Source organism: Hyperolius riggenbachi, chromosome 4 (assembly GCF_040937935.1).
Source record: "Hyperolius riggenbachi isolate aHypRig1 chromosome 4, aHypRig1.pri, whole genome shotgun sequence".
Lineage (NCBI taxonomy): Eukaryota > Metazoa > Chordata > Amphibia > Anura > Hyperoliidae > Hyperolius > Hyperolius riggenbachi.
The window spans coordinates 155652862-155671047 of record NC_090649.1 but is presented as its reverse complement, the minus strand read 5'-3'; the positions used below and the strand labels follow the sequence as shown (position 1 = coordinate 155671047).

General features: G+C 41.8%; 2 protein-coding genes across 18 annotated transcripts in view; one reads left to right on the top strand and one right to left on the bottom strand.

Annotated features, from left to right (window-relative positions):
* The window catches only part of P2RY14 (purinergic receptor P2Y14), a 65038-nt gene extending 60726 nt beyond the window's left edge, over positions 1-4312 (top strand). For all 5 annotated transcript variants that reach the window (XM_068280831.1, XM_068280829.1, XM_068280828.1 and 2 more), the window contains one exon: positions 2072-4312. In XM_068280831.1, the coding sequence (XP_068136932.1) occupies positions 2567-3574 (1008 nt within the window). In that variant the 5' untranslated portion in view covers positions 2072-2566 and the 3' untranslated portion in view covers positions 3575-4312. The remainder of the gene's footprint in view (positions 1-2071) is intronic.
* Positions 1-18186, bottom strand: part of MED12L (mediator complex subunit 12L) — a 742320-nt gene that overhangs the window by 348403 nt on the left and 375731 nt on the right. The gene's annotated exons all lie outside the window — the stretch shown is intronic.

Below are 18186 nucleotides of genomic sequence, written 5' to 3'. Positions count from 1 at the left end.
GTTGATAGCTCCTTGACTATGCCACTGATGACTGCAGAGTCGGGATAAGGTCTTCCAGCACCCAAGGCTGAGACACCAAAGTGCACCCCCCCCCCCATCCCTCCCACTCAGCCGTCACACACTTATTGCTATTAGACTAAGAGGTGCCTCAGGGCCCCCAATCCCACCAAAACCTTAATATCTAGTTATCTGGCTTGAAGTCATTGCCATGTATCCCCTTTTCTTAGGGCCTGTTTCCACTTCACACAGATTGGATGCAGAATGAAAAAGTGACTCCAATGAATGCCTATGGGAAAATCTGCATCAGAAAAATCACGTTTAGTGGAAACAGGCCCATAGGCATTCAGTGGAGTTTTTCTGCATCCATTCTGCATCTAATCTGCGCGTAGTGGAAACAGGCCCTTCATTTCTCTCTGCTTCAAACACAATAGGGAAATAATAGCTGAGTGAGTTGTGCGCCCCCATCTACACTGTGCTCGAGGCTGGAACCTCTCTCGCCTCGGCCCAGCCCTGGATGACTGCACTTGTTATTTAGGGGAAATGCCATGATGACTGCACCTTGTTATATAGGGCTCAAAGTGTTATATGGGGGATATGGCATAATGACTGTTTTAGCTTTAACCTCCTTGGCGGTCTGATTCTTTCCGGATTTTAGGGTCTAAAAGCGGTGCAATTTTTTTTCACTCTTTCAGACCCTAAAACCTGAAAAAAATCATTCTGGCAGGGAGATCTGCAGCAAAATAAAAAAAATGTACCTTCCTGGGCTCCTGTGCTGCAGTTTTCTCTTTGCCCACAAGATGGCGCTAATATACATATAAACGAACTTCTCTGTATTTCTCTAATATAGAGAAGTTCGTTTTCAATATTAGCCCCGCCCCCGATAACGTCACGCTGCCACCATCGCTCTGCTGCCACCACCACGGCTGCGCTGCTCCAACTGGCTGCCGGGTCCCCGGAAGAATAGCGGGGACATGGGGGATCCCGGCGGCCAGGGAAAGACCCCACACTGCCGGGGAGAGAGGCTGGAGTCCCGCTGCGCAGCGAGATCGCGCGCGGGACTCCACAACTTCAAGTAAAGCTCTGCAATGCCTACCCCGACCTGAGCTCGGGATCACCGCTAATAGCTTGTTTTTTCTACCCCGAGCTCAGGTCGGGAAAACCGGCAAGGAGGTTAAGGAGGAATAGAATGATCTGCACATTTTAATATGGGAGAATTGTTATAGGGGGGATAGGACATGATGGCTGCACTTGGCATATTGGTGCTTTACATGGTAGCTGCACCTGCTCTAAGGAGAAATTGAATGATGGATGTACCATACGTATTATATGGGGAACATGACATCCTGGCTTTAATTGTTTTATTGGGACATGACATAATGGTTGCATATGGATGCAAAGCAAGTAGGTAAACAAGGCAGATTAATCTCTCTGACAACTATGCCTTCTATATTGTAGCTGTTTCAAATGAAGAATTCAAAAATGCTAATTTGAGACAGTTTCTCTTTAAAATCAAATTATATACTGCTTCTAGAAAGACCAGTACACTAAGATACTGCTAAAGTGAACTGTAACTATACTAGGGCAATAAAAGGTGAGCAAATGATGATAAACATAGAGTCAAAAGTTATGTTCAGCAAAACCTAACATGATTTTTTTCACCAAATCTACACCCAGTTGAAATGCACAGCTGCTAAAAGAATGTCAGGAGAAAACCACCCACTGTGAAGAGGAAGTCCTACCCCTTTGATATTTCAAGCATCATCACTGATCCTTAATATGATGAAGGACTTTACTTACCAGCAGGGAAACTCAAGAGTTCAGCTGACTTTAATCTCAATTCCACTTACATTTGCTCAAATCTCTGGCACTACTGAAAATTCACACACATAGCCTTCGCTGTAGGCAGCCTCTGATTCTGTGGTATTTTATCATATTTTCAGTTTTTGGTGCACAGGTGTGGTTCAGGGTTAATTTGGCTGATGGCCTCTTAGATGCTTTAGAAGACTAACCTAGCTTGGCCAGGAAAAAAGCATTCCATGAAAACATTATAATAATGTCTTTGTCTTTGCAGCTTCCACTGAAAGCAATCAAACACCACGGGAGACATTCAAGTGGGCGAAAACAAATTAGCTGTAAGCAAAATTTCTCCACCTGGACAAAGATCCATCTATCGGGAATACTGGCTGCTCTTTCCCCTGAACACAGTGCATCCAACACAAACAACTTCCTCTAACTGTACAATGCTTCACACACAAACACGACTATAACAAAACACTTTTGTTCTCTGCGATCATGGATGTGGATAGTGGCCATGTTACTATTTAAAATGGATGTAATCCTGGACAAGGAAAAAGACTCACCCTAAAGAAAAATATATAAAGCAACTGAGACCCAAACTACCCTGGATATAAATCAGCATTTTACTGTTATCTCCACCTTTCAAACTAAAAGCTCACAAATTAGATTTGGATCCATTAGGAAGGCATCAATTCCAGTTATATATCTCAGTACAGCAAGTGCTTTAATCAAATAGTCAATTAAAAATATCTCCATCTTGCAAATAAAAATGAGTAATTCCACCGAAATGAATCCTAATAATTCGGAAAGTGGATGTTTTCCTAATGCAGACGTTGTAACTAAAGTTCTGCCCACTCTATACAGTTTTCTTTTCATTATTGGGATCTTACTCAATGGGCTCAACCTATGGATTTTCTTCTACCTCCCCAGTAACAGGAACTTTATTGTGTACCTTAAAAACATAGTGATTGCGGATCTCTTAATGACGCTGACCTTCCCAATGAAGATAGCCAGCGATGCCGGATTTGGAGACTGGGAGTTGCGCCTGTTTGTCTGCCGCTACTCAGCAGTTACCTTCTACCTGAACATGTACATTGGAATCATATTTCTGGGGCTTCTTGGATTTGACCGTTACTATAAGGTTGTCAGGCCCATGAATAACACTTCCTTCCAGAATGTCTTCTACAGTAAGGTCGTCTCAGTTTTGGTATGGGCACTCATGGCTTTTATTTCCGTCCCAAATATGATACTAACCGACCAACAGACTAGTGAGAAAGCAAAGACAACCTGTGCTGGACTAAAAAGTGATCTCGGCATCCAATGGCACAAAGCTACTACATACATATCCTTAAGCATCTTTGTTGTGGTGTTTTCCTTGCTTGTTATATTTTATATGTCCATTACAAGGACAATATACCAATCTCGCCAAAAGGTTAGAAGAGGTTCAAATGCTAGCAAAAAGTCCACAAGGAACATATACCTCATTTTATTTGTGTTCTGTGTATGTTTCGTTCCATATCACCTGTGTAGAATTCCATACACCTTAAGCCAAACTGCTTCCAAAAATTACAGCTGTCAACAGAAAAACACTCTGTTTTATGTCAAAGAGGTGACATTGCTTTTATCAGCTGCCAACGTTTGCCTGGATCCCGTTATATACTTTTTTATGTGTCAACCTTTTCGGCAGATGCTCTGTAATAAACTGCACATTAAAGACAAGCTTCAAGAAACGGAGAGGACTTGTAAACTGTCAACTTCACAGCCAGGCTTAATTTAAGCCAGAGCTTCATGGTGGATCCATATGAGGACATACCGATATTTGAGGCATTTATACAATGGATGATGAGACACGTAAGCAAATGTAATGTAGACATGATGTTATGACCCTGAGTAGGGATGATCAATGAGATGGAAATAATTGCAAGTTTGTGCAGGATTATGTACGTTGTATGCCTATTTATGCAGCTTGAAAATGGACCAATCAAGTCACACTAAGGTTTGAATTGATTGCTCAATTTTCAAGCCGCATTTACTTTCATCTAGAATATACATAATCTGGCATGAATTTGAAATTATCTGCATCTCATTGATCATCCCTACTCCTGAGCTCACATCTCTAATTAAAGGTGTGACATTTAATGGTCATGATTGTGTCTATATTTGCTTTGAATAGTGGTGATGATAAACAAGCCATTGTTTTTCTCTGCTTACACCTCTCTCACACAGTGGCTGTTCTTGGAAAGCCAGTTTGGTGGTCTTTTTCATGCTATATTATACTAATATATGCTAATGCTAATTATACATACATACATGGGACTTATGGCATTTTTTAGTTATGCCACATTGTGAGCTGCAATATTCTGTTTTTAGTTCCCATTTATGCAATGTGTGTTAAAAACCAATTACACTGAGGTGAATTCAACTAGATATAATTGAGTAGGAGTACCGTATATGTTGGGAAATGCCCTGTCAGTAAATAACAGTTCTGATTGCCACATGCCCATTGTGGGTACTCTTGGCTGTGGACAGAGGTCAGCATGGGAAACCATAAGCCTGTTTCCAGTTCACTGGTTGTCCTTACTTTGACTACTTTTGGTAGGTACTAATAACCAGTGCTGGTGTTCAAATTCAGTACCACATGGTAGAAAACCCAAACAAACACAGCACCATTTCATCACAGAACAGCAAGAGGGGGTGCGTTTCATTTAACTCCAATAAGAAGTATTGGAGATAAATAAAACACACCCCGCCCTGCCGTTCCATGCTGAACGAATTCACACACAATCAATACTAATCACTGTATGCTGCTTGGCCCGCCATTTTGGTCATTTTTCTAGACTGCCATTTAATTTAGCCCTTGTGAAAGTTGCTTAGAGCCTTACAATTGCCCATTCTTGCTGTTTTCAACATGTCCCCTGCATGATTACAGTGTTCACTTGCTGATTAAAGTAACCATAGCTTGACTGGTGCCATAGTAACAAGATAATCAGTGTTATTTCCTTTACCTGTCAGACCCTCTCAAGATTGGCAGTATTACTTGCTGGAAATATAATTTCCTCATGATAGAAATGCTTGCTGCATAACTCAATGTTAGCTATAGATTGCCATACATTTCTTACATTTTTTACAACATAAAGCAAGTATTGTATGTGTTGATCTCTACCAAACAAACTTAGATGCTAGGTTAATGTAAAAATTATGATTCAAGAGAAAGTACGCCTCCTTTCTTATTATCTGGGGCCCAACCAATGTCACCTTTTTACAAAGTAAGGTTTGCTATGTACATTTAAGCATATAGGTTATTGTGGTTTTCCTTGAGGGACATCCGAGGTGAAAATAAACTGATGAGAAAAACAATTGTATCTGCCCTACTTCTCCTAAAAATGACTTTCTTTTAGATATTCCAGCTTTATTTTATATTTAAATCTAGTTTTTAAGTTTTTACTGTTTCATTGTCTCTGCTCAATGACACCTTCATTTAAATATACCAGAGCTCAAATCTATGAATTATTGACCCTTTTTATCTCTTTCCTGTTCTTAGAAGCCATTTACTGACAGGAAAGTGTTTTACGCTGTAATTACTTATCAGCGAGGGTTATGTTATAGTCTGATCCAGTCCAACCTGGTCCAGACCCAGACAGAAACTGTCACTTGCATACCTGATGATTAATTATTTCAGTCAGAGAAAGAAAAAAGGAACACAGCATAGTTATCTGTGTGCTAGGCACTGTACATGCACATGTCTTTCTCATCATGTCACATGTCACCTAGGTTGTCCTTTAAATCATTCATAGATCTTGCTGCCTGTTGTTCCTTGAAGGCTACTTGTGACTTTAAAAACAAGAAATGTTAGATACCTTAGTAGAGGGAAGCCTCTGGATAATGCAGAGAATTATTTCATCCCCCTCCACCTCTATGTCCCTGTGCTGGGACCCTCAAAGCGCCTCGTCAAGGGTTTGCGCGGCTGTACTGCGCCATTACACAGAATAGGTTGTGCCTGCCCAATTGCAAGAAGCAGCTCGGGATCATTTTTTTCCACCAAGCATTGGCGGTTCTGATCTACTGCTCAGCTGTGAGCTATCCTGCACCTACAAAGCATGTCCGTGCTTCGTTCAGTGATGGGAGTGTGCCAACTTCCAGAGGGTCCATGCATCCAGCCATGGTCTCAAAGAGGATGTAGGGAGACCCTGGAAGATTTGGAGGCTTCGCTCTACTGAGGTAAATATCTAACTTTTCCTTTTAATGAAGTTATGGGTTTGCATCAAGTGAAATCTGAACATGAATAAGCACTGAACTTAAAGCTATAACATGGGCAGCTGTTTCCAATATAAATAAGGTGAAACACAATATTAATCTTAATGGAGCAGAGTAAAAATGTACAAATGAAAACATAACTTTTAATTGTTTCATATAAAAACTATGCAAGTGTTGATAATATTCGTAGTGATTGAATGTGCAGTGGTTTGGAGGAAAAGTCCAATAAATTGATCCTAGTTGTCAAAATCTAGGATTTCTTCTACACTCACACTGCCACGTAAACTAAATACCTCCCCACACAAAAATACTACTTTTCACCCCCTCAAGTGGGGGGCTTTGTCAGGGGAGCAAAATGCCAAGTTTACTCTCTTCCATTAAGGTTAACATTGTGTATCAGTTCAATTCAGTTGTGTGCATAATATAAATAAGCTGTAAGTGTTTTATGGCATTTAAATGACCATTTTAATTGGGGTGTGTAAATTAAACCTGATATGTCTTCCCAAATTTCATCACACAGTAACCTAAGCTGTCAGAGTGGCTAAAATCTGCATAGAAAGTAGTTTGGATCTACCAACCTGTAATGTAAACAAATGTTTCCAAAGCATATAAACTCCACTAGATAGAAATATGCACACAGCAGGACTAAGTATGTAAAAGAAAGATTAAAGGATGCCATAAAAGAGGATACTATTGTTTCAGTGTTAACCACAGTGGTCCTCTGGTGCCTAGCAGATAATAAACTTACTTAAAAGGTGAAAGGAACAAAAAGAGTTATGGGGATTTAAAGAAGGACTAATGTCCTCAAACAAACTGGTAGTGCAAGCAGGTACCCCTCCACTTTGTGAAATACTATTTTTGCAGTGTAGGAATATTGGCTCAATCTTACTGTCTTTGAGGAAAATACTTGTGAGGAAATGCAAAAAAAATGCAGCTGAAAAGCTCTGTTAGAGACAGGAAGGTTCCTAGGCATAGGCCACCCAGACATGGTTTGAGTGACACCAAGTGTCCAGGGCTGTGAACTTCACCTTTCTGCTGTGATGTTGCTTACAAACAACAGTCTCTGCTCTCACTCTGCATAAACCTGGTCACTACAGTAGCAATTCCCCTCCCTCCCTGAAACAGTGCTTTTCAGCGCAGGTAGATTTGGGTGCAGCCGGCGCCACCATAGACTGTAATAGGAATTACGGCTATAGCGGCGCACAGTGAGTAACTTTGGCGTCGTCAGAAGACGGAGCTGAAGTTGCTTTTAAAACACAATAATTCGGCCTCCAGCAATCGCTGGAAGCCGAATTATATCATTCCCCACCATCCATGGCGGCCTGGAGGGGGAATAGTAATTAACACTGCCTGGACTTGTGCAGAAGCAGGATCAGCAATATACCGACTGTATCCTGCGCCCAAGTCTCCCAGTATCTGTGCATGTGGGTGTATGAGCGTATCAGTGTATGTACATGCATATTCATATGATTTGCCAGTGTTTGTGCATAGCATAGATTTGAATGTATTGTCTATTTATGTATATATTTATCAGTATGTATGTATGCAAATCTATATGTGTGCATGAGTGGTATGTAATGCATGTATGGTGTATGTCTATGTATGCATGTGTACAGTATGGGTTGGTGTATGTCCATAAGGCATTAGTGGACATTTTCCCAGCTCTGTCTTTTTGGCATAATGTGACACTTAGGGGACTAGTTATAAAAGGAAAACATTAAGATCTGTCAGGTCACATCCTTAACCTATTTTGGTTCCTGGACGTAGAATCTACGTCCAGGAACCATGCGCGCTACCGCGCGCTCCCGCGGCCGATCGCGCGCGTGCACGCGCACTCCCGGCCCGCGGTGCGTTAGCCAGGCAATCAGTGAATCTGGCTATGGTGCCCGATCACTGATTGCTCTCCCCCGCTGAAAAAGCGACAGCTTCTCTCGGAAGCTGTGCTTTTTCTGGCTGTCACCTTCCCCGTGCATCGCTCTAAGCGTGTGTTACGCTTAGAGTGACGTCATGTAAACAAACTCAGTGTGAGTTAAAACTCAAAGTGAGTTTTAACTATGGAGGCATGTATTATTTTAAAACTATAATGGCTGAAAACTGAGAAATAATGAATTTTTCCATTTTTTTCTTATTCTTCCTGTTAAAATGCATTTACAGTAAAGTGGCTCTTAGCAAAATGTACCCCCCAAAGAAAGCCTAATTGGTGGCGGAAAAAACAAGATATCAGTTCATTGTGATAAGTAGTGATAAAGTTATAGGCTAATGAATGGGAGGTGAACATTTCTCACGTGAAAACGACGGAACGCGAATGGGTTAACACATAAAATGCTGTTGTGCTATTGCTAAAGAAGTGATGGGCACATTGCTAGTGTTGCATCCCATCTTTACTGTAGTATAGCAACATCAGATGCATCACAACTTTACACAACTGCATTCTGGTGCAAGTCCATTACAGTGGTTCACTAGCAGAACTGTGTGAAAGATGACATAATCACCGTTCAAAAACGGCAATTGGCTATTGAGGCTGATGAGTGCCTCTGTAACCACTGATTAAGCTAAATTTTTTAGCACATTCTATGTAATGCATGGTGTGTGTGTGTGTGTGTGGGGGGGGGGGGGGATCAGTGGACTGGCACGTGTACAGCTTGTACTGCTATCAACTGTTGGAAAATGGCACCACAAGAAAGGCTGGAATTATCATTTTTGCGCCCCTAGGTGGAGTTTGTTGGGGCTCCCTTTTTATGTGCAGCAGCCCCCTCCATTCCATGTGCAGCTGCCTCTTCCATGTGTATCATCCATGTTTTCTATCCCCTCTTTTTTATGAACATCTCCCTTGGGCATCAGTTCCCCCTTTTCATGTGTTGCTCTCCTTTTTTATATGTAGCAACCTCTCTTTCATGTTCAGGTACCCCCTTGAGCTGCAGCCGCCCAAGTCCCAGGCCTTTGTGGCCTTTCCAGAAATCCGGCCCTGACCTCAAGAGGAAACAAACTGCACAATGAACAGGCTCTCAGGTTATTATCAGCCAAAGAGTTGTGTTCAGCAGAAGGTTCAGCTAGACTTACCAGGGCAACAGCCATTCAGGAGGACTCGGGTTACAACTATAAATAGTGGATTGCTTTTATTAAACTTGCACTATTTTTAAGTTATAGTTTATTTTTAGGCATGCTATGTATGTTGTTGTGACTCATTGAGGCAGCCTTGTCCAAAGTAAAAGAATGCTTGAGCAGTTGTCTAGAGGGAGCAACTTATCAGAGTCCTTGTTTCAGGAACAACTGATTTATTGCACCAGATTTGTGATCATCTTGTTGAAGCAAAGCATTATAACCAATAGATGCTCATTAAAGGCAGTAGCCAGACAAGCAGCAATTTTACATTGCAGCCAGCAATGACAGACTCCATTTCATGACAGACTTTAAACTGCAACCCCAGTCATACAAATCAAATAGCACAACCTTGCTTGTAAAGTGACCACAACAAAGAAAAGAGAATGAATTAACTATAATGGTTGCCATACATGGTACAATGTTTAATTTTTTTCGATTAGATAATTTAGTTCGATTATTCTGTTAGATCGAATATAAAGATTTTTCCATCATGTCCGATCAGATTTTTTTTTTCGAGAAAACAGGATAGTCGTTCGAATTTCTTGATCGAAAAAAAAATATTTTCTACTTTCATTCGATTCGATCATTTAGATCGAAAAAACCGGGAAAATCGAACGTTTTTATTGTATCGTGTATGGGCACCATAAGAATTAGCAATAAATGTCCAATGTCCAATGTATTGGTAGACCTAAGTGACACTGAAAGTCACAAATACAGATATACAAAAGGCAAAAACAGTAAGAACTGGATTCAGTTTCTGTTGGCTACAACATATCAGACAACCGATGTGCAGTGCATGGGAAGCAATTTTACATGTTTCCCTATGGGTCAATTTACATCTACTGTATGCATTAAAACTAAAAGCTTCTTCACAACACACTCCCTGCAGTATTTTTGTGTGTGTTGTGGACTACATAAAATGTGAATTAAAACGCACAGCAACTGAAAGAGAAAGTGCAGAACATCTGATTACGGCAGTTAATCAGTTGTTATCAGTTGCCAGTACAGCATAAACTCAGCCTGAGGATCCTTTCACACATACTGTAGGTCTAGTCTGGAATCTGATTGATTGCTTCTGTGGACAGGAGTCCTTTATGCAGGACCTGAAACAAGCTAGGATTAGGAGCACTCCCTTATGCTGGGAATACACAATGAGTTTTTTTTAGATATACTATCCGATCGATTTTCCGATCAATTTCGATACACTTCTATGAGAAATCAATCAGAAAAACGATTGAAAATCAAATCGGACATGTCGGAAATTATCTATCGAACCATCTATCTGCCAAAAGATCTCATGGTGTATTCCCAGCATTAGGCCTTGCACACTACATGCGATTCCGATTTGCGATTTGGACGTGCGATTTGATTTTACATGCAATTCCGATTTGGGTTTTTTAATCGATACTGCATGCTGCGTTTTTTTTTATAGCATCCAGGGAAAAACGGAATCGCAAATCAGATTTGCAGTGTTCAGGTGGCCTTAAGGTGCATACACACCTTTAAAGAGGAACTCCAGTGAAAATAATTTAATATAAAAAGGTGCTTAATTTTTACAATAATTATGTATACATGATTTAGTCAGAGTTTGCTCATTGTAAAATCTTTCCTCTCCCAGATTCACATTCTGACATGTATTACATGGTGACATTGTTACTGTGGGCAGATTATGTAGCTGTTCTGGCTTTAACAGACAGCTATAAACAGCCATTTCCTGTGTGTGTCATTGTTACATTGTGGCAGTTTGCCCAGAGTACCGTACGGTACCAGAGCCTCTTGTGGGAGGGGTTTCAGCACAAAATCAGTCATGCAGCGCCCCCTGATGGTCTGTTTGTGAAAATCATTATATTTTTCATGTAAAAGTGGGTATCAGCTACTGATTGGGATAAAGTTCAATTCTTGGTCGGAGTTTCTCTTTAAGCAAAGTCTCCTATTGGGGATCAGGGACCCAATCCCCGTGGGTAACATCGTGAGGTCGAGCTGCACAGGCACGAGTCAGCTGTATAGCTGATGACACGCCGTGTTGGTATGCGGGGAGGCAGAGGGATGTGCGTGATGTCTCGTGGCGGCGGGGGAGCAGCGTCCTCAAAGGAACTGTCAGTCAAGGAGGTGAGTTGATCCGCCAGGTGGATAGCTTGTAGGTCGATGATCGAGGGCCACTGTACACATGCTTGATTATCAGCTGAGGTGGTTGTAATCATCCACCTCAGAGGACTTTAATCAAGCGTGTGTACGAGGCTTTCCAGAGGGTTCTGCTAATCTCAACTGCATAGAGTGAAGACACCTGAGAGCCAGATATCTTGCTGGTTGATAGGGGCTCAAATACTTCTTTCACTTACTCCAATGCACACCAAGCTCTGACTTTGGGGCACTGGGGTTTTGAGGGTTCTTTTGTTGTTATTCTGTTTCTCACAGCTTCAGTAAACCTACCAGTACAATTAACGACTGGTCTTGGTCAGAGGGCAAATTACCTCAATCGAACGGGTTATTAAACACTTTAAAACTTGTGATGTGCAAGTTGATTTGGCATTCCCCATTTGCTTGGTTACTAAAGGTGTGACTGGGGATCTGTTGGTGTGTTTTTGTATATTTTGTACATCATAATGCACAGAGCAATGCCGATATGCAACATGCTGGAAGCCTCAGCTAATCTGAACTCCTTAAACTGAACTCAGATGGACAATTATCGGTTACAGACAGTCAGAACGTTTCTTAGCATTCCCCTAAAAGCTTTGTGTTGCTTGTAAATAGTTTCCCTAAGCATATCGGGTAAATGGAAAAACAAAGTATCCAGACTCCCCTATGAATAGATTAAGCAATCTTTGTGCCAAGGAGTGGTCCTCGTTATGCAGGGCTCAGTGACACAGATATGGCTATGAAAGGGAACACGTCCAGGGTAAATACAGCTGGGGAAGAACACAGACCTGGATTGTAGACTCTCTATTAGATTAGAATGACTAGCGGTCACGCTTTCATGCTTCCCACAGAATTACCAGGCGTGCCATGACAAAAGTCATTAATTTCCATTCTAATGCCACCTAGGTAAACAATAATTGTCAGTCTCCTAATGAGAACGGATTAGGTAACACATTTAAATCACTGCAAAACACAGGCATATTATAACTCTTGTGATCTTGGTGCTCTTCCTACTATGACATATTGCTTTAGTTTGTTTTTAGCTGTGCGTGACCAGCACTTACACATTCTACTCACACGGCGGCCAGGGCCGGTTCTAGATTTTCTGCTGCCTGAAGCAAACTTTGGAGCCCCCCCCCCCCCCCCCGATATATATATATATATATATATATATATATATATATATATATATATATATATATATATATACAGGGTGGGCCATTTATACGGATACACCTTAATATGTCCTATACAATACACATACAATATAACGGGGTTTTAAATGAACAATCAGCGTTTATTCTTCAGTGTTCAAATTTCTTCTAGATTGCAGACAGGTACCACAAGAGCCACATACAGAACTCCACATCAAAACATAGGACTGCCTGACACGTGTTTCACGGTCAAAGACCGCTTCCTCAGAGGCACCCGGTATATACACATATCAATTGTTGATTCATAGGTAAAGTCAAAACGCAATCTGTAAGGAACAGTAGATCTGTTCTCCTAAACGGAACCCTGGACGCTGGAGCGCATCCATGGAAAATAGGTTTTATACCTATTTTATAGCTATTTTCCATGGATGCGCTCCAGCGTCCAGGGTTCCGTTTAGGAGAACAGATCTACTGTTCCTTACAGATTGCGTTTTGACTTTACCTATGAATCAACAATTGATATGTGTATATACCGGGTGCCTCTGAGGAAGCGGTCTTTGACTGTGAAACACGTGTCAGGCAGTCCTATGTTTTGATGTGGAGTTCTGTATGTGGTTCTTGTGGTACCTGTCTGCAATCTAGAAGAAATTTGAACACTGAAGAATAAACGCTGATTGTTCATTTAAAACCCCGTTATATTGTATGTGTATTGTATAGGACATTGTTTGAGGGGTGGAACTACACTACTGTTGTTTTAAGTGATAGTTGAATTACACCTTAATATGGCCATTTATATGGATACACCACTTTATGTGAATGGTGAAGTTAACAAACAAAACCACCGCTATTGGTCTGACACTAGCCCACATTGGATAGATCCCTCCAAGACTGTTGGAACAAAAATTTGATGGTATGGTGTGGTATATGGGGTGTATCAATATATAAGGTGTATCCATATAAATATATATATCCATCATATACTGTATACTTCATATCATATATATCCTCCCCCCCCCCCCCCCCCCCACCATATAAACCCCATCACATGCGAGAGATCACCATGGCCAGTCAGGAGGGAAGCTTTGGCACACGACCAATCAGGAGCACCAGACCGGCCAATCACAGCCACCCGCTGCTCCTTTTGCTAACTGGTGCCGATGGCCTCACGGGCGGTACCACAGTGCCACCATTGGGCCAATCACTGCACCAATCAGCTGTGACCTATGAGATTGCTGTGATAGGAGTCAATCACTATCCAATTGAATTTTAATGGAATATTGATAAATGGGCTGGGCATATCGGTCATAATTAACCTGTATATAACTAGTGGGGATGACCGAGCAAAATTGGCACGTTTGGTCTTGCAGTTAATCAGCCCCGATCTTACTCAAGTAGAGCGAGCATTGCTATGGTAATAAGCATTACTAATGGTGATTTAGTAATGCTAGTTGAGTACCGTGGGACGTGCTAATAGCATAAGTTGTGGTACCAGCTGCCAGTAGTAACGGATATATTGGCAAGCGCTGTCTACATACGCCAATATTACCACACTTTTGTGTGTACAATACTAAAGTGCGCTGTGGGTGCACGCCAAAATTACTGCTAGCTATAGCATCAGAACTACTATCATAAGTGTATTTACCGATAGTTGTTTGCCTGGAGTTCAGTTTACAGGGAGCTGGGAGCAGCATAACCAGCAACAAATGAGGCATTGCAAAGGTGGTTTTGGTGTGGGGATATCAAGAGAGGGTGTGCCCCTAGGAAGTGTAGTGGTGAGAGGAGCGTGCATTGCTGAGATTGGAAGATTTGTACAGAGTACAGACTTGCCAGTTGCCAAGTGATTACTGTAATGAAAACCACCACAGATTTGCTTTGAAACCAAATCTTATACTGGAAAATTATTCTTTTTGAAATCCTGTGCATATGACTGGATCCCTGACATAAACACAGGCTCACTTTACTACACTTGACTTCTTCGGTTTCATCATGTTTAGCTCTCCTACCCTGCACCTGAAAATGACTGCTGGAATCCGAGTTCTCTGACAGTACTTTATAACCATTTTATTTTTATAATAATAGTGGAGGATCCAGGGGCGTAACTACAGGGGGGCAGTCCCTGCGACTGCAGGGGGGCTTAGAGCTGTAAGGGGACCCCAACTACTATTTCACTCCCTCTGACAGAGTGGTTTATTCTTCAGATCAGGTGTTTTTGTGGGAAGCGGGAAAAAAGGGCGCATGCCGCTAGTGGACAAAAAGGGCGCCGCCATTCACTCTCATAATAAATAGCGTTTAATGGGCGCCGAGCAGGAAAAAAGGGCGCAGGACATAAATAACGTTTACAAATGGCGCCAGGAGATTTTTAATGATTTATAAGTGTGCTTGTGGTGATTTACGTTTATAAAATGCACCCGTGCCGAATAACGTTTATTAAAATACTAAACATATTTATCTTATTTAACTAATTAAACATTATTTAAAGTTTTATCCCTTACTGTTTGTAAAACATTATTATTCACAAAATAAAGCGATCAGTACGTAACGTAAATTGCAAAATATTTTTTGCATCCACAATTAGTAAAACATTATTATCCACATAATAAAGGGGGGTCTTAGGTTTAGGCACCACCAGGGGGGTCTTAGGTTTAGGCACCAACAGGGGGGTCTAGGGGTTAGGGGTAGGTACAGGGAGGGTTACTTAGGCACCAACAGGGGGGGTCTTAGGTTTAGGCACCAACAGGGGGGTCTTAGGTTTAGGCACCAACAGGGGGGTCTTAGGTTTAGGCACCAACAGGGGGGTCTTAGGTTTAGGCACCAACAGGGGGGTCTTAGGTTTAGGCACCTACAGGGGGGTCTAGGGGTTAGGGGTAGGTACAGGGAGGGTTATTTAGGCACCAACAGGGGGGGTCTTAGGTTTAGGCACCAACAGGGGGGTCTTAGGTTTAGGCACCAACAGGGGGGTCTTAGGTTTAGGCACCAACGGGGGGGGTCTTAGGTTTAGGCACCAACAGGGGGGTCTAGGGGTTAGGGATAGGTACAGGAAGGGTTCTGTGTAAGAGTAGGCTTAGGTATAGTTTTAGTAAAATTTTAGTAATAATTACTAATGTTTTACAACACTTATTACGAACGTAGTTATATTTATATAATCGTTATAAAGAATATTTTCAGATTTTATTACAAGAACAAACCGTAAATGAAGGTTATTCACAATAATATAGAATTATAACAATTAAACATATATTATTGTTTTTTTCATAAACGTAATTATAAGTTTAACTTTAGAAACAGGGAAGATTAACGTTTTCACAATTTCCGACTTCATAAACATTATTTAATGATTTATAATTTTGTTAAACCTTATTTATAAACGAAATATAGCACACTATTTTTATAAACCCTATTAATGATTAATTATTATTTAGAGTTTACACCCCGCGCCCTTTTTGTCCGGGCGCCCTTTTTGTACGTACGCGTTTTTGTGACACACTTGTTATGGGTGTGAAGATTATGATGTTCCCACTTGTTTTATGACCCTTGCTAGATGTGACCCCCAGGATGTGAGGGCCACCAGGGGTGTATGCAAGGGAAAGAATATGAACATGGGGGGCCCGTCTAAATTTTGTTGGGGGCCCCCATGATTTGTAGTTACACCCCTGGAAGGTCCCATAAGCATTTTTCCACGATATGTTTATTTATATATTTCAATTGTAAAGCTGTGACTTCTTCTGCCCGGTCTACCTTCCCCACCGTCCTCCCTTTGCTCCATTGCACATTAATTACAATTCATCCTGAAATATTCGGTACCTGTTCAATTGCTGTCTTCAAATCATTGTTTTTATTTTTGTTTTAAATATGACCTGCTTTTAAATGAATACCACTTTAGTGTTACATGGGTCTCCTTACTACCTGTACTGCTGTGTTTTGCAGCTTATGTATGATAAAGTGCTGTACAGAAATGTTTGTATCTTTGTAAATAAGTGATAATTGAAATGATTGCATTTAAATATTATGTAAAGAAATAATAAATAAAAAATCTCTATTTTAACCTCTGCAAGATGGCTGGCTAGTAGTCTCAACTGGCTAAATGACAGCGTGGCAGACATACTGATTTACTAAGGCCTCTCTGGGTTGGAAGTCATCAAAGCTCTTTAGTTATCCTAGCCGGGACTTGTTAGAAAATGGTTTGTTATTAGGTGGCAACTATTTGCAACATTCAGGTAAGTTATGGTAAGTTATCTCATATCATATTATAGTGATGGCTGATAAAAGGTTAGTGAATAGGCAGTTGCATGATTGAAGTCAGGCAGTCCTGAAAAAAACGTTCTCATAGAGCTTGATTCACTAAGCTGCGCTTCTACAGCAGCTTCTTGACAGCACGGAGTGTTATAATCCCCTGCGCGCGTTATGCAGCCATGGTGTGCGCAGTTAAATTACGCTAGGCTCAGATACTTTAAAGCGCACTTCACTGCGCTTAACAAGCTCTCCACTGAACCCACCCGGAATGCGATGGGTCCAGTAGCTACAAGGTACGATATTCCTGCACTTTGATTGGCCCAATAGCCTGACTATCAAGTGACAGGTAGCCTACAGGGCAATTCAAAGTGCAGGACTTTGAAGCTACTGGACCTGCTGGGCTCTGGGCAGGTTCAGTGGAGCGCTAGCTAAGTGTAACGAAGCGCTCCTTAAAGGAATTACGAGGCGAAGATGGTAAAAAAAAGGTAAACACCTATTCCGTTTTATGACCCTTAGGGGACGCCATCCGCATCCCCCTATCATTCCGCTGCGTTTGTATAGCAATTCCCAGGCTGGGGGGGGGGTGTCTACCCGATCCCTCGGGTCGTCCTCAGCTTCCCCACTGAAGATGGCCTACAGGTCCGGCCGCGCAGTTCTCACAGCCGCAAGTGCGGCTGCGCAGCTCTAAGTCCTCTTCCAGCTCCGACCTCATTCCCGGCAGTCTTGCATGCTTTATGTATGCTAGACTGCTGGGAATGAGGTCAGACCTGGAGGAGGACTTAAAGCTGCGCAGCTGCACTTACGGTCCTCTTCAGTGGGGAAGCTGAGGATGACCCGAGGTCCCCCCCCCCTGCCTGGGAATTGTTATACAAACGTGGCGGAATGATAGGGGGGATGCGGATGGCGTCCCCTAAGGGTCATAAAACGGAATAGGTATTTAACTTTTTTTTACCGTCTTCACCTCGTAAGTCCTTTAAACTATCTGAGCCCAGCATAATGTAACTGTGCATGCTATGGCTGCATAGCATGCGCAGGGGATTATAACACTCCCTGCTGTCATTAAGCTGCTGTAGCAGTGCAGCTTACTATATAAGCAGACAGAGGCGCCAAAAGGATAAAATATTCTAAAATGTTTAAAATGAGAGGGGGCAGAGGTGGACTTACCTACTCCAAGCAGAGTAGGTATGTACTCTGGTTTTGAGTAACTCCAAAGCACCCAGACGTGCCGGGTTTATGGATTCAATCAAGGTGAACGGAAATTACTCCGGATTGTTGCCGTGTGGTGGTGCCGAAGTGTCGTGAAAGGCCGTAGAGGGGATAATTGTTTAGAATGTTCCTTTTGTGCTGGCCAACCCTACTATGCACCAATTGTGTGGTGTGTCCCACATATTGTAGTTGGCAGGGGCAGGAAATGACATAAATGATGAATTTTGAGGAGCAGGTGATATGGTTCTTGATCTGGTATTGTTTTTTGTTTTGTTTTTTCTCTTCTTCTTCCACCACCCTTTCCACT